General features: G+C 40.7%; 1 protein-coding gene across 2 annotated transcripts; it reads left to right on the top strand.

The window, feature by feature from the left end:
* Positions 1-4,344: 4,344 nt before the first annotated feature.
* Positions 4,345-6,128, top strand: LOC309497658 (E3 SUMO-protein ligase ZBED1-like; the record flags this gene model as incomplete). 2 transcript variants are annotated; one of them, XM_082167957.1, is made up of 3 exons in its annotated part: positions 4,346-4,838; positions 4,933-5,072; positions 5,157-6,128. In XM_082167957.1, the coding sequence occupies exons 1-3, from the start codon at positions 4,676-4,678 to the stop codon at positions 6,126-6,128; spliced, it is 1,275 nt and encodes a 424-aa protein (XP_082024083.1). In that variant the 5' UTR covers positions 4,346-4,675. The 2 variants fall into 2 exon arrangements, with proteins under 2 accessions (XP_082024084.1, XP_082024083.1); XM_082167958.1 differs by having other exon boundaries at positions 4,345-5,072.
* Positions 6,129-13,389: the final 7,261 nt, after the last annotated feature.

The following is a 13,389-nucleotide window of genomic DNA, read 5'->3' as shown; positions in this document are numbered from 1 at the left end:
GTTATCTCGGGGGACCAAAAAAATGGCGCTCCCCTGTGTGCGACATAGCGTAGCTCTCCGAGTCAAGTTTTATTTGAATTTTGTATTGGTAGTGTCGTTACTGTCCTTTCATGTGAGGTATGTCAGAGCTCATATTAAGTATGATCGAGTGACTCTGTTACAACTAAGAGAACTGAACAACAGAGGTAATTTTGATACAAACGCTCTCAACTCCTTCCCGGAACTACATCTCCACGCTGGAGTGACGCTAGGCCGGGCCACAATAGCGGGATTTCCTGGCACCGGGAGACCGACACGGAAGCGCGGTAGGCGAGGAGGAGGGGGACGAAGACTCCGCCGACTGGTTAGCAAAGGCCGGCTAACTCTTCCGATCATACTTTTCGCCAATGTTCAGTCCTTAGTAAATAAGATGGACGATCTTCTTTGTCGGATGGCTACGAAGAGGTACATTAAGGACTGTTCTGTTTTATGTTTCTGTGAAACATGGCTTGGAGAGAGGACCCCTGATGAAGCCATAACACCGGCAGGCTACAATGTTTACAGAGCTGACCGCAGCGAAACGGAATGCGGTAAAACTCGCGGGGGTGGAACGGCTATCCTTGTCAAACAATCCTGGAGCACCGACAACACGGTAATATCACAGTCATGTTCTGAAAATGTGGAGTATATTACTGTGAAATGTAGGCCATTTTATTTGCCTAGAGAACTGCAGTGCGTTATATTAAGCACAGTGTATATTCATCCCGCGGCTAACGAGTATAATGCACTTAAAGAACTGCACGATATGATTAGTAGGCACGAAAACTCATATCCACATGCTGCTATGGTGGTTTTAGGAGATTTTAATCACTGCGATCTCCGAAAAACTGTTCCCAAATTTTATCAGTTTGTTAATTTTCACACTAGAGGAAACAGGACTTTGGATAAATGCTACAGTAACATTAAAAGTGCCTATACTGCTGTCTCCAAGCCACATTTTGGGAAATGTGATCATCTTGCAATTCTACTTCAGCCCATTTACATCAAGAGGCTTAAAGCAGACCCAGACACAGTTAGAACTGTGAATATGTGGACAGATTCCGCTTTGGAGGAACTGCAGGGCTGTTTGGAGGCTACAGATATGAACACTTTTAGAGAAGCCTCAGAAAACATCCACGAATATACAGACACTGTTAGCAGCTATATTGAATGGTGTACCTCCATCTGCATCCCTTCTAGAACTATTAGAGTTCTCCCCAATCAGAAGCCCTGGTTTAATGCGGATGTGCGCATCAAAATTAAAAACCGCAGTATAGCCTTTAAGTCAGGAGACATCATGGAGTATAAGCATGCCAGATATGAGCTCCAAAAATCCATCAGGGCCGCCAAAATGGCATATACCCAGAGACTCGAGAACTGTTACAGAGAAAATAACAGCAGAAGGATGTGGCAAGGAATACATTCAGTCACCAATTACAGGAGAGTAGCAAATAAAACTGTGATCCAAGACTCCTCTCTACTGGATAATCTCAATACGTTTTATGCGAGATTTGACCAAAATAATGGAGACATACCCTTGAAAGCTCCCCATAACTCAGAGGAGACTGCATTGCAGGTGACACACTCACAGGTCCTTAAAGCTCTGAGAAAGGTGAACCCCCGTAAGGCTGTAGGACCCGATGGTGTGGCTCCGAGAGTCCTTAAAGTCTGTGCTGAACAGCTGGCGGAGGTGTACACGGATATTTTTAACACTTCTCTCCTCCAAGAAACAGTTCCACGTATTTTTAAGTCCTCTATTATAGTGCCGGTTCCGAAAAAAACAAACACAACTGCAATGAATGATTTTAGACCAGTGGCGCTTACTTCGGTCGCTATGAAGTGCATGGAGAAGCTGGTCCTACAGCATATTAACTCTGTGGTTCCAGAAACAGCAGACCCTCTTCAGTTTGCCTACCGCTCGAATAGGTCAGTGGATGATGCGGTGGCACTGGCACTTCACTATATTCTGCAGCACCTAGACACTCCCAATACATATGTACGAGTATTGTTTCTGGACTACAGCTCCGCTTTTAACACGATCCGGCCGACGAAGCTGACGGGCAAGCTGATAGAACTGGGAGTACCAACTACCACTTGTAATTGGATAACAGACTTCCTCACAGATAGGCCACAGGTGGTGAGGATGGGAAAGAAGGTCTCAGCTGAGCTCACAGTAAGTACAGGAGCCCCACAGGGATGCTGTCTCAGCCCTATACTTTTTTCATTATATACATATGACTGTGCCACCAACTCGGACAATAACAATATCGTCATTAAATATGCAGACGACACTACTATTCTTGGCCTCATCAAAGGCGGCAATGAATCATCATATAGGGACATGGTTCACAGAGTCACTGTCTATGGGGAGGACAATGATCTTGTTCTCAATATAGACAAAACAAAGGAACTCCTTCTGGACTTTAGGAAGAGTGCTTCCCCCCTACAGCCTCTAGCCATCAAGGGGATTGAGGTGGAACGAACTGACAGCTATAAGTTCTTGGGACTTCATATCTCCGAGAATCTTAGCTGGGCTAAAAACACTGTTGCAACAGTGAAAAGAGCTCAGCAGAGGCTGCACTTCGTTAGGGTATTGAAGAAGGCCGGACTTAAAAGCCAACCTCTAACCCATGTTTATAAAGGCCTTGTCGAAAGTATCCTCACCAGTGGTATCACAGTGTGGTATGGCAATACCACCCTGGCTGAGAGGAAATCACTGCAACGGGTCATTAAGACTGCTGAGAGGGTTATCGGCTCTAACCTCCCCTCCATGGACACCATATACACCCAGCGTTGTAAAAGAAAAGCACAGAGCATCCTTAAGGACAAACACCACCCAGCTTATGCTTTGTTTAAATGGGTGGACACAGGCTATAACCTGAGACATCGTAGGCCTGTGAGCATTAGCACCCACAAGGCCCGTCTGTTCAAAAGTTTTTTCCCAGCCACTGTCAGGCTAGTGGCACAGGACATTAAGGAGGGAAAAAAGTATCCTATTCCATGTTTTTAATTATTGTAATGATCAGTGTAATAGTAATTTATCCTATTAAGAGTTTTATTTTTTGAATGCACAACATTATTATTATTTATTATAATGTGTATTTATCTAAACTAGAAAGGTTATTTATACATCTGTTCTGTATCTCTTTCGTATTCCTTTCTGTCTAGTCGCTCTTTGCTCTACCTCATGATGTGTATGTGTGTGTATGTATATGTGTGTATGGTGTGCGTGTGTGTATGCACATATATGTGTACATGTATATATGGAAGTATGTGTACGTAGATGTATGTATGTATGTAAGCTATGTGTGGGTGTATGCATATATTTTATTTTTTATACATTATTTTTAATTTAGAACTTGACTTTGAGAAACGCATAAGAATTCCAATGTACCTGTACTGAAACGTACCTGTGCAAATGGCAATAAACTTTAAACTAAACTAAACTAAACTAAACTAAACTAAACTAAACTAATGGGGGTGATCAAAAAAGCATCACTTCGTGATTACTGGAGCACAGACCCCATGCTCTTGACAGCATTTTTCAGGTCTTTGTTTTCACAGGACTGCTTCCTTCTGCTCCTTCACTTCACAAACAATGTGACAGCAGTTTAACGACTTGCAAAAAAAAAAAAAAAACTGAAATGTATTCACTGCTCTCACCTCCTCCTTTTGTTGCATTTTTCTGTTTGGTGTGAAGTGCTCACTGGTTATGTGCAGGACATGATCATTTATCACATACTACTCTATCCTTCTCACTCCCTATTATTGTGCTCTGCTAGGAGTAGGAAAGGAAATCACCTTGCTGCAATTCAGGACGAACCTGATGAGAGGGCTGTTAGAGGATTACAGCACATTGCGATGTCCAACCAAAAGGAGGGCGTCCTGCCTTAGACACTCCTCTGCGCCTTACAGCCAGGCATTTCCCATATCAAAGTAACTCATTCTGACAGACTGTTGTTTAACTGTCATCCACTTGCTATAACTCTGCCATTTCATGATCACTACATGCTAGTGATGTGACATTTGAACCGAGGCGTCGGAGCTTGTGTCGAGCAAAAATGGGCGTGCCAGATGAAGCCGCGATTCGAGGCTTGTATTGTTTAAGTGAAAATCACGTGACTGATGACAAACGAGGCCTCGGTTTGTGTGGATACGTCATCGGTTCGGTCTGAGTGTCGCTTCCGGATAAAAGGGGTTCGAAACTCGCGCCTCTTTGTGGGTGTTGTCAGGAGTTGTAGAATCAGTTGTAGTAGTGTCAGAGAGTTAGAGTTAGAGAGTTAGAGAGTTGTGTCATCATCGTTATTGTGTCATATATGTGTTAGGGCTATATATTATTACATTATATCAGGTTAGACTAGTTATAGTATATTGTTATTATTAATTATAGTAGCTATATTATAGTATTATATTACTTAGATAAGATTATTTGGATTGCTTTGGATTTTTGGACCTGGACTGGACTGCTTTTTGATTTGGATTGCCCTTTTGGATTTGTTTGCTTTTGTGACCTTTTTCCTTGTAATGGAGCCAGCAAGAAAGAGGAAAACCTCCCCTGTCTGGGAGTTTTTTGAAATGGTTGGTCAGAATAAGGTATATGTATTATTATTATTTAAAAAATAATAATCTGTCTTGATATTAAAATAATCCTCACTATATGGCTGTATTATATTTCATGTCTATTAATTTATGTTTCAAGGTGAAATGCTTGCTGTGCCTAAAGGAGCTGACATACAGCAATAACACCTCCTCCATGCTCAGGCATTATCGAGCACTGCATGAGCAAGCACAAACTACTACCAATCCACACAGGAGTCAAAGTAATTGATAATAATTTGTTTTAATTTTTTTTTACCACATTTAAATAATATTATTTAGGATCCTACAATACACCTGCATTTTATTTCATTATAGATTCCAAAAAAGAAATGGTGAATGAGGCCCTGGTGAACATGGTCATCAAGGACTCCCAACCCTTTTCCATTGTGGATGATGATGGGTTTAGGGAGCTCCTGCATGTGTTGGATCCCACTTATGTTATCCCAACGCGAAAGGTATGTGATGAATAAAGTGGTTCATCATTATTTAACAAGTTACAAGTAAGAGTATTTATTTTCTGCATTTATTTTTATCCACAGGCTTTGAAGGTCATGGTTGATCATAAATATAAGGAGGCTAAGGAGAAGGCCAGAGAGCAGCTGCAGAAAGTTGCGGCTATAAGCCTTACCTCGGACATGTGGACATCCCTAAACATGGATGCCTACCTAGCAGTAACTTGCCATTTTATAGATGACAATGACAAGCTCTGCACTATTTTACTAGGTGTAGAGCATTTCCCTAACAGCCATACTGCTGAGAACTTGGCTGCTGGACATATCAAGCTCATGGAGGAGTGGGGCATAAAGGATAAAGTGAAGTGCCTGGTAACTGATGCTGCAGCCAACATGATAGCATGTGTAAGATCATTGAATGTTAGGCATGCGATATGCATTGCACATGCACTAAACCTTATTGTGAGGAAATCTTTTGATGACATCAGCACCTTCAATGACATTCGATCCAAATGTAGGAAACTTGTGACCTATTTCCGAACCAGCACTACAGCAAAAGAGAGACTGGCCCAAGTACAGGAACAGATGGGGAGACCAGTTCTGAAAATGATCATTGAAGTGGACACTCGCTGGAACAGCACTTTTAACATGCTGGAACGTCTCTATCAGCTGAGAGAGCCAGTGGGGGCAGCCCTGGCCTCTCTAAAGACTGACATCACTCCTCCTACAGCCCTGGAGTATGAGGCAGTCCGGGATGCTTTAGATGTTCTTGGCCCTTTCCGCCAGGCTACAGTAGAGCTTTCGGGAGAGAAAAGGGTGTCTGCCTCCAAAGTGATACCTCTGATGAAGATGCTTAATCACGCTGTCACGAGCAAGCTTGAAGGCCTCAATTCAAATCTAACAAAGCAGCTGGGTGACAGCCTTGTACGGAGGGTCAGGGAACAAGCAGTAAATTTAGAATCAATAAGTGTGATGACCATGCCCACGTTATTGGATCCCAGATTCAAAAAGCTGGGATTCTTAAGTCAAGGGAAACTGCAAGAAGCGGTATCAAGATAAAAATCTGAATGTGCTACTGTAATCAGAAGTTCTGGTCTCCAATCTGCTTCCACCAACACACCCCCAGCTCAGCTGCCAGCCTCTTCAGAAGCAGGTCAATCTACAAACAACAGTAAGTAGTATATGTCTTTGTTGTGTGAATGTTCACATTAATGATTAGTACTGTGAACCATTCTTAATGGATTTATTTTTTCTTTATACCTTTATTATTAGGTGACCTTTGGCATCTACTGGATAGCACGGTGGATCACAGTAGAAGGAGCTCAAGTGCAACAGCAGATGCTACTGTAGAAGTGGACCGATATTTAACAGAAGTGAATCTAACAAGATCTGAGGATCCACTAGTATATTGGGCTCAACATAAGCATCAGTATCCTCATTTATATCAGCTGGCACTGGCGTTTTTATGTTCCCCTGCATCCTCTGTTCCATGTGAAAGGATCTTTTCCAAGGCTGGAGAGGTTTTGTCCAAGAAGAGGAATCGTCTAAACCCCAACACACTTGAAAAGATTCTGTTCCTCAATAAAAATAATTTGTAATCCTTCCTTCACCCACCTCAAACTGCAGTGTTGCAGTTTGCTCCTCTATATCCCCAGTCCCATAAGCACAACACTGCACTAAAACTAGTAACAGTTCAATGCACTAAACAACCCAGAAACAATTCTTAATCTTTCCCACCCCACACTTTTCCGTTGTAGTTAGCTTTATTACACTCCCTCCACCATAAGCACTGCACTCAACACAATCTCACTTTTGTTGTTCATACTGTCACTATCCCAACAATTTATGAATAATTAATGAACTGTGTGTTACAGTTGTCTCTGCACAAGTAAATTCAGACAGAGAAAAATACATATTTTATTTTATACAGGCAAAAATGTCTGCTCAGGTTTTTTTATTATTGCAAATGAAAGGTTACAGACATTAACAGTGAGAAGAAAAAAATAAATAAATATATAAAACAGGAGGAGGAGGGGGAGGGGGAGGGGGGGTGACACTGGTTCAGAATGAATTAATTTGTCTGCTATTTCTTTGTACAGTAGCTAGGTGTCACTAGTGAGCAATGTTGAATGAAGCTTTGAGTAATGAACCTTTGGCTGAAGCAATGGGCTGCGAGGTATCAGCGGTTCAGGAAGCCTCATTTTGCCATCACTACTACATGCCTTCTGTAACGTGCTGGAGAAAGCAGGCGAAGGCGAGGAGCTATCTACAGGGTTTTAATGAAATAACACAGAACAAATAATAAAGAACTCCAGGGATAAAGAAACAAAACCATGAGAATGACCAAACTAGAAGCAACCATACATGTACAAAAACTGACAAAGTAACAAGTGAAACACAAGGGCTATAAATACACAGGGGCAAACAAGCTTAACTAGGAAATTAGGAAACAAGATACACCTGGGGAGACTAATCAACATGAAAAACTACATAGGACTACAAGACTTAGCACAAGACAGGAAATGACAAAAGTACACACAAAACAAGTGCAATCAGGAATCATGACACCTGCATACTTGTGTCTTGTGAGATAAATGTTTTGTGTTTTGAGTTCTCTAACAGTCTCTGTAGCAATAGTCGCACGTTTTTTCAATAAAAATTCCAAATTCTATACAAATGATCTCTGTTGCAGTCACAGCTATGTCTATTTGTGTGTTTGTTTCATATTGCATTTGTGCTCTAGAACCAGGCATTAATTTTTGTGTGGAAATTTTCAGATACTTAAAGTGTAAATCTCATGCCATTGATATGTGAGGAACCATGTTTTTTATTTAAGGAGAGTTAAAATGCAGGGTTTAACTGACCCCAAATACTTCACTTACTTTTACTTAACTTTTATGTAAACATCCTCTAAAAAGTGTGAAACAAGTGCAATTAAATGTGTGCAATTAATATTTAATGTTGACAGTATCTACAGTAGTTTCTCACTTCTTTTTACACCTCTTGTTTCTCACCTGCTGGTTTATATAAATACAAAAATATCAACGTGTTGTTTCATGCTGTACCCACATAGTGTATGATGAGTTGTTCTTATTATAAGCTTTTTAAAGTTTAATTCTTCTCTCAAGCCTTTCCATTAACATTTTTGTAAATTTCGCGGAAGTCGATTATTTCTTGCTTTGAACATTACTTGTGCCGTCTTCAATTTAACCATATCAATGAACTTCAATATATGTGACTTTAAGAATAATAAATTGGTCTGTTCCTGATATCCAACATTATAATGATTCTGATTGCTCTCTTTTGTAATGTGCATAATGACTGTAGGCTGGTTTTTTAATTGTTTCCCAGATTTCCACCAAAAAAAAGCGTCTGCCAAAATATAAAAGCAACATAACGAGAATTACATCCAGTTTATTAGCAGCACTGTGCACGAGCGTGAATCCCGCGATATCCATCTTTGATCTCGCAGGTGTCAGATCCACTGCGAGAAGAGAGAACTGTCCGGCTTGCCTGCGCTTTTTTCACTCCTCCTCTCACTGCAGCCGCCTACTCTCGACTACATTTCAGGCGAGGCAAGGCGCATCTCAAACAAGCCTACTGTGTGAATGCAGCGGGAGTAATGGAGGTCACAGCTCTTGGAAATAAGCAGATTCTCAGTCTGTGGGGTTTTTTTCATAGCCCTGTACATTTAATTATCTATAAGCGTTTTACTGATTTTTAAAGGGTCATGAAACCCCCCTCTTTCAGCGCAAGTCTAGCTCACACTGTTTTTGAAAAATGCAACTGAAATGGGCGTGGATGGCTGTGAGAAGGGGAGGGGAGTGTGGGTGTGGTATTGCACGGCAGGGATAACTGTCATTGTATGCAATGACAATGTCATACGCTGATTTCACGCAGCCACCATTTTGAAATCGAAAGTGAGGCTCCGGTGGGAAGAACCCCGGAAGTAAAGATAAACAACAATGCCTTGGATTACCAACCTGAAGCTGCTGCCGCGATTTACACTATTGGATGTTAATATTCAATATAGGATATGTATATAGTTCATTCCTGCTTCTTTTTTTACCTTCTGAATTATGTATAAAAAAAAATATTTTCTTTATAAATGAATTTCACTGTATATAGTCTAAAGTATTAAAGAAATGTATGTACATTTTTAGAATTGACACAACATCATTAAACACAACAATATGCCATCGCATTCACGACTCTCCTGTGATTAAAGGCGACACTTCCGGTTTTCTGCCCACCGGAGCCTCGCTTTCGATTTCAAAATAACGGCTGCGTGAAATCAGCGTATTACAAATGTGTCGTAAAACGTAAGCAAAAAAAGTTGTTTTTTTAAAAGCTGGCAATACACTGACACTATTTCTGTAATTTCAAAAGTAACTGAACGCCCTGTCATCAAATTCTATCGAATAAAACATATTAAATGTACATATTAATTATAATGTCATTATAAACAACTATATATTTTATATACACACTATAAATTAATATATTTGCAAATAATACATTTCCTGTTCAAAAAAAATTCCGTGCATAGCCTAGATCGACACGCCACCTGAACAACAATAGTAAAGATGGACAGCGACATAGAAATATACAGTGATGGCAGCACGCAGGGTTCTGTGGAGGTGGAGGACTTCTCTCCTCCTGCATCACCAGGGCAAAATAGCGAGATAAACGATGGCGGTGCAGGTCCTCTGCCCTATTTATTTGAACCATTAGCCCTTCCCGTGACTGTGGAGGAAAACATGGGCGAACCGGAGGCCGCGCGGATGGGAGAAGTGTCAGAATGGTAGCGACTTATCAGATAACAAAACCCCTTCTGCAGGCAAAAGTCCGACCTGAAATTAGCCTAACGTTTTTATTCATAAACGTATAATTTTGCAACAGGTGTACCTGTGGTCACTGTACCAGACTGTCTCCAAGAGAAAACTTGTGCTGTAGGGAAGTTGCACAGGTAAACGCATCTTGACACTCCTTCACTGTATTGCATTTTAGTATTAATTACATTTTTTATAAATGAGATGTGTCCGTTGTGGATGGCCAACCAGCCGCACGGAGCCAGACTCTAGCCCTGGCAGCATCGCGGGGAAAGCTATGCAATGCGCTTGAACTTTTGCACCACGAATACAAACACTTGCGTCCCATGATCGCCTCTCTCATCGACTACGCAGTGTCACAGTTTGTTTGACAGGTCTATCATTGGAAAGATCCACGTGGTATCATGATTAATTCAGTGAAGTGTCTTCTCATTGGATATGAAGGCTCAGCCTCATTAATAATTATGAGACAACGATGAGTCATCAACGGACGATCCGTACAGAAAAACGTCACATCCTGTGACGTGGACTCGATGAAGATTTCAAACCCGGAAGACGAAAATAGCCGATACAAACTCAAATTTAACCATTTATATCCTATTATTAAATTTTACAGATTATAACATTGTATTCTATGGTGTTCAACACACCTACCTCTGTTAAAATCTCAGAAAAATTGGTTTAGGGTTTCATGACCCTTTAATGTCAGTAATATGTCAGTGTTATACTACTACGCCCGTTTCACACATACTCCGTTTGCAGTGCGTATGCGGTGCAGGAGCAGCACGCGCTATAATGCTTTCACTTATGTTGCGTTTGCAGTGCGTAACTGATCCACGGCTATACCACAAACACATTTACTCACTATTTGTATTTCAAATCTAGAAGTTATCAGCAACTTTTATTTAAAAAAAAGTTTTGTCAGTATTGCGATTCTCTTTGTACACATACACTCTTTAATAGATGTATTCAAGTTTAAACACAATTTAAACAACGTATTATTCAATGCATTACTTCTATATATAGATTATATATTAAGTTGCTCAAGCAATTGGTAACATATTTAACCATGTAGGCTACTTATATTAAAATCGCAAACATTTTAAATTAAAACTTAAAATTGACAAAAACAGCAGACTCATACATTTTCTTTTGCATAATTTAAATCTGTATACAATAAATCTTGCATGTCACAAATAACTTGTTTCTCCACCTCCACGAATGAGACGAGTGTCGTTGATCGCCTTGTTGAAGTAAATGTTGTTTTCCTTGCTTTACCCAGGTCTTAAAGTAAAAAGATGACTGTGAAAAATAGTAGTATTTAATTCAATGCATTTATGGTGGGATTACTACATTTTCATGTCAATTTGTGTTCATTTTGACCACGAAACATGCGCTGTCACTTTAATTCAGCACGTGCAGCACACACAGCAAAAATAGACTCGGAACGGAAACGATCACTGCACTGCTGTATACGCACCGGAACGGTTTCACCGGACCGCATCCGTGTGCAGTGTGAATGCTCTAACCTGTTAACATTGGTACAGAAAAAAATACGCACCGCAAACGGAGTATGTGTGAAACAGGCACTACTGTGTCATGGTTATACATATGAACTAAATGCATGTATTTCCATTCAAATGGATGTAAACCTATAGAAAAGGATTGGGCTTAAACGATTCTTTATCCTGTGGCTTCCTCTAGTGGGCAACATTAATATCACAGCTTGAACCACTAATTATAAGATAGTCCTTATGGATCCAGTAAAACATGCTACAACCATATAACATTTATGTGATATATAAATAAAAAATTGTACAACTACAATACAGTATAAATTTCATGAGATATAAGTGTAATATAAGGTCAGATGTAATAGTTTGCATATTATTATTACTATTGTTAGCCTTAAAATACATTTCAGTATATTTAATTAATTACACTATCGCATGGCTTTGCTTCAGAAGGCCTTTATTAACCCCCCGGAGCCGTGTGGAGCACTTTAATCATGGATAGATGAATAGAAACAGCCATTCACTGCCATTATAAAGCTTGGAAGAGCCAGGAATTTTTTTTATATAACTCCGACTGTATTCGTATGATAGAAGAAAGTCATATACACCTAGGATGACTTGAGGGTGAGTAAATCATGGGCTAATTTTCATTTTCGGGTGAACTATCCCTTTAAGTATGATATAGGCCTAGAAGTAATATAACTGAATAAAATAGTATAGCTTAAATTGTAAATAGTAAAATAAAAATAGTAAATAAAATAGTGAGTTGTGAATAGTACAATAATATACAAGTATAAGTGGTATAGTAATAATAGGCAGCAGAAGTCTCTTGAGCCCCTTTCACACAGCGCGATGATCCCGGCAAATTGCCAGAGTGCCTTCTGTGTGAACACAAACACAGCGGCTCAGCTTGTTGTTTTGGCCTGTGAATGCGACAAAGTTCACATGACGCAGTTGTCTGGCTGATATCTTGGTTTATTCTCGGCCAGTACATTACTTCTCTCGCCCGACGTTTACACTTGACTTCTCCGAGGTGGCCTTCGTGTATCTTTTGGAACATTTGTTGACGTAGTGATGATGGAATAACAAACTTGCTCCCCTTCAACACTATGTCATCCACCACGGTGAGTTCTGCTCTACAGTTCCAGTAGTCTTGTATTTCCGTGGGGCAGTCCTTTTTATTTTCAGGCCATCCTGTCTGCACTGTGTTCTTGAGTTTTTTCATTGTTTCGTCTGCATTTGTCTCTCTCCGTATTTGTTCTGTTCTATCAGCTGTTACCGGCAGAGACGTCACAATCATGTCCACATATGCCTGTATTTCTGCGGTATTCTCGCTGTCCGCACGTTCCTCCTTATCCACTGCTCTAGACAAGGTGTCAGCGGTGTACATGTATTTCCCTTGTGTATATATCATGTGCACGTCATATTTTTGCAGCCTGATTAGCATGCGCTGTATCCGTACAGGACAGTCATTCAGCGGTTTGGACATGATGGACACCAGAGGTTTATGGTCAGTTTCTACTTCAAAAGCTTGACCATAGACGTATTGATGAAACCGTTCACAAGCGTACATGCTCGCTAACAGCTCCTTCTCTATTTGAGCGTACCTGGACTCGGCGCTTGTCAAGGCTCTAGATGCATAGGCGACAGGTAGCCACTGCTCATCGTGTTGCTGCAGCAGCACCGCTCCCAGGCCGTACTGTGACGCATCTGCTGAGATCCTTGTTCTTTTCTTTGGGTCGTAAAACTTTAACACTGGCTCCTGTGTCAGAATCTCTTTCGGTTTGACAAAGCATTGTTCCTGCTCGTGGGACCAGATCCATTCGTTCTTTTGTTCAAGAAGACTCCTTAGAGGTGCTGACTGCGCTGACAGCTGTGGGACAAACTTAGCCAGATAGGTGACCATACCGAGAAAACGTCTGACCTCATCTTTGTTGTTTGGTCTTTCCATGTTGTTGATTGCTGACGTTTTTC

The sequence above is a fragment of the Leuciscus leuciscus genome (assembly GCF_965113295.1).
Source record: "Leuciscus leuciscus genome assembly, chromosome: 4".
NCBI lineage: Eukaryota > Metazoa > Chordata > Actinopteri > Cypriniformes > Leuciscidae > Leuciscus > Leuciscus leuciscus.
The sequence above is the reverse complement of the archived record's forward strand: the minus strand, read 5'-3'. Positions and strand labels throughout refer to the sequence as shown.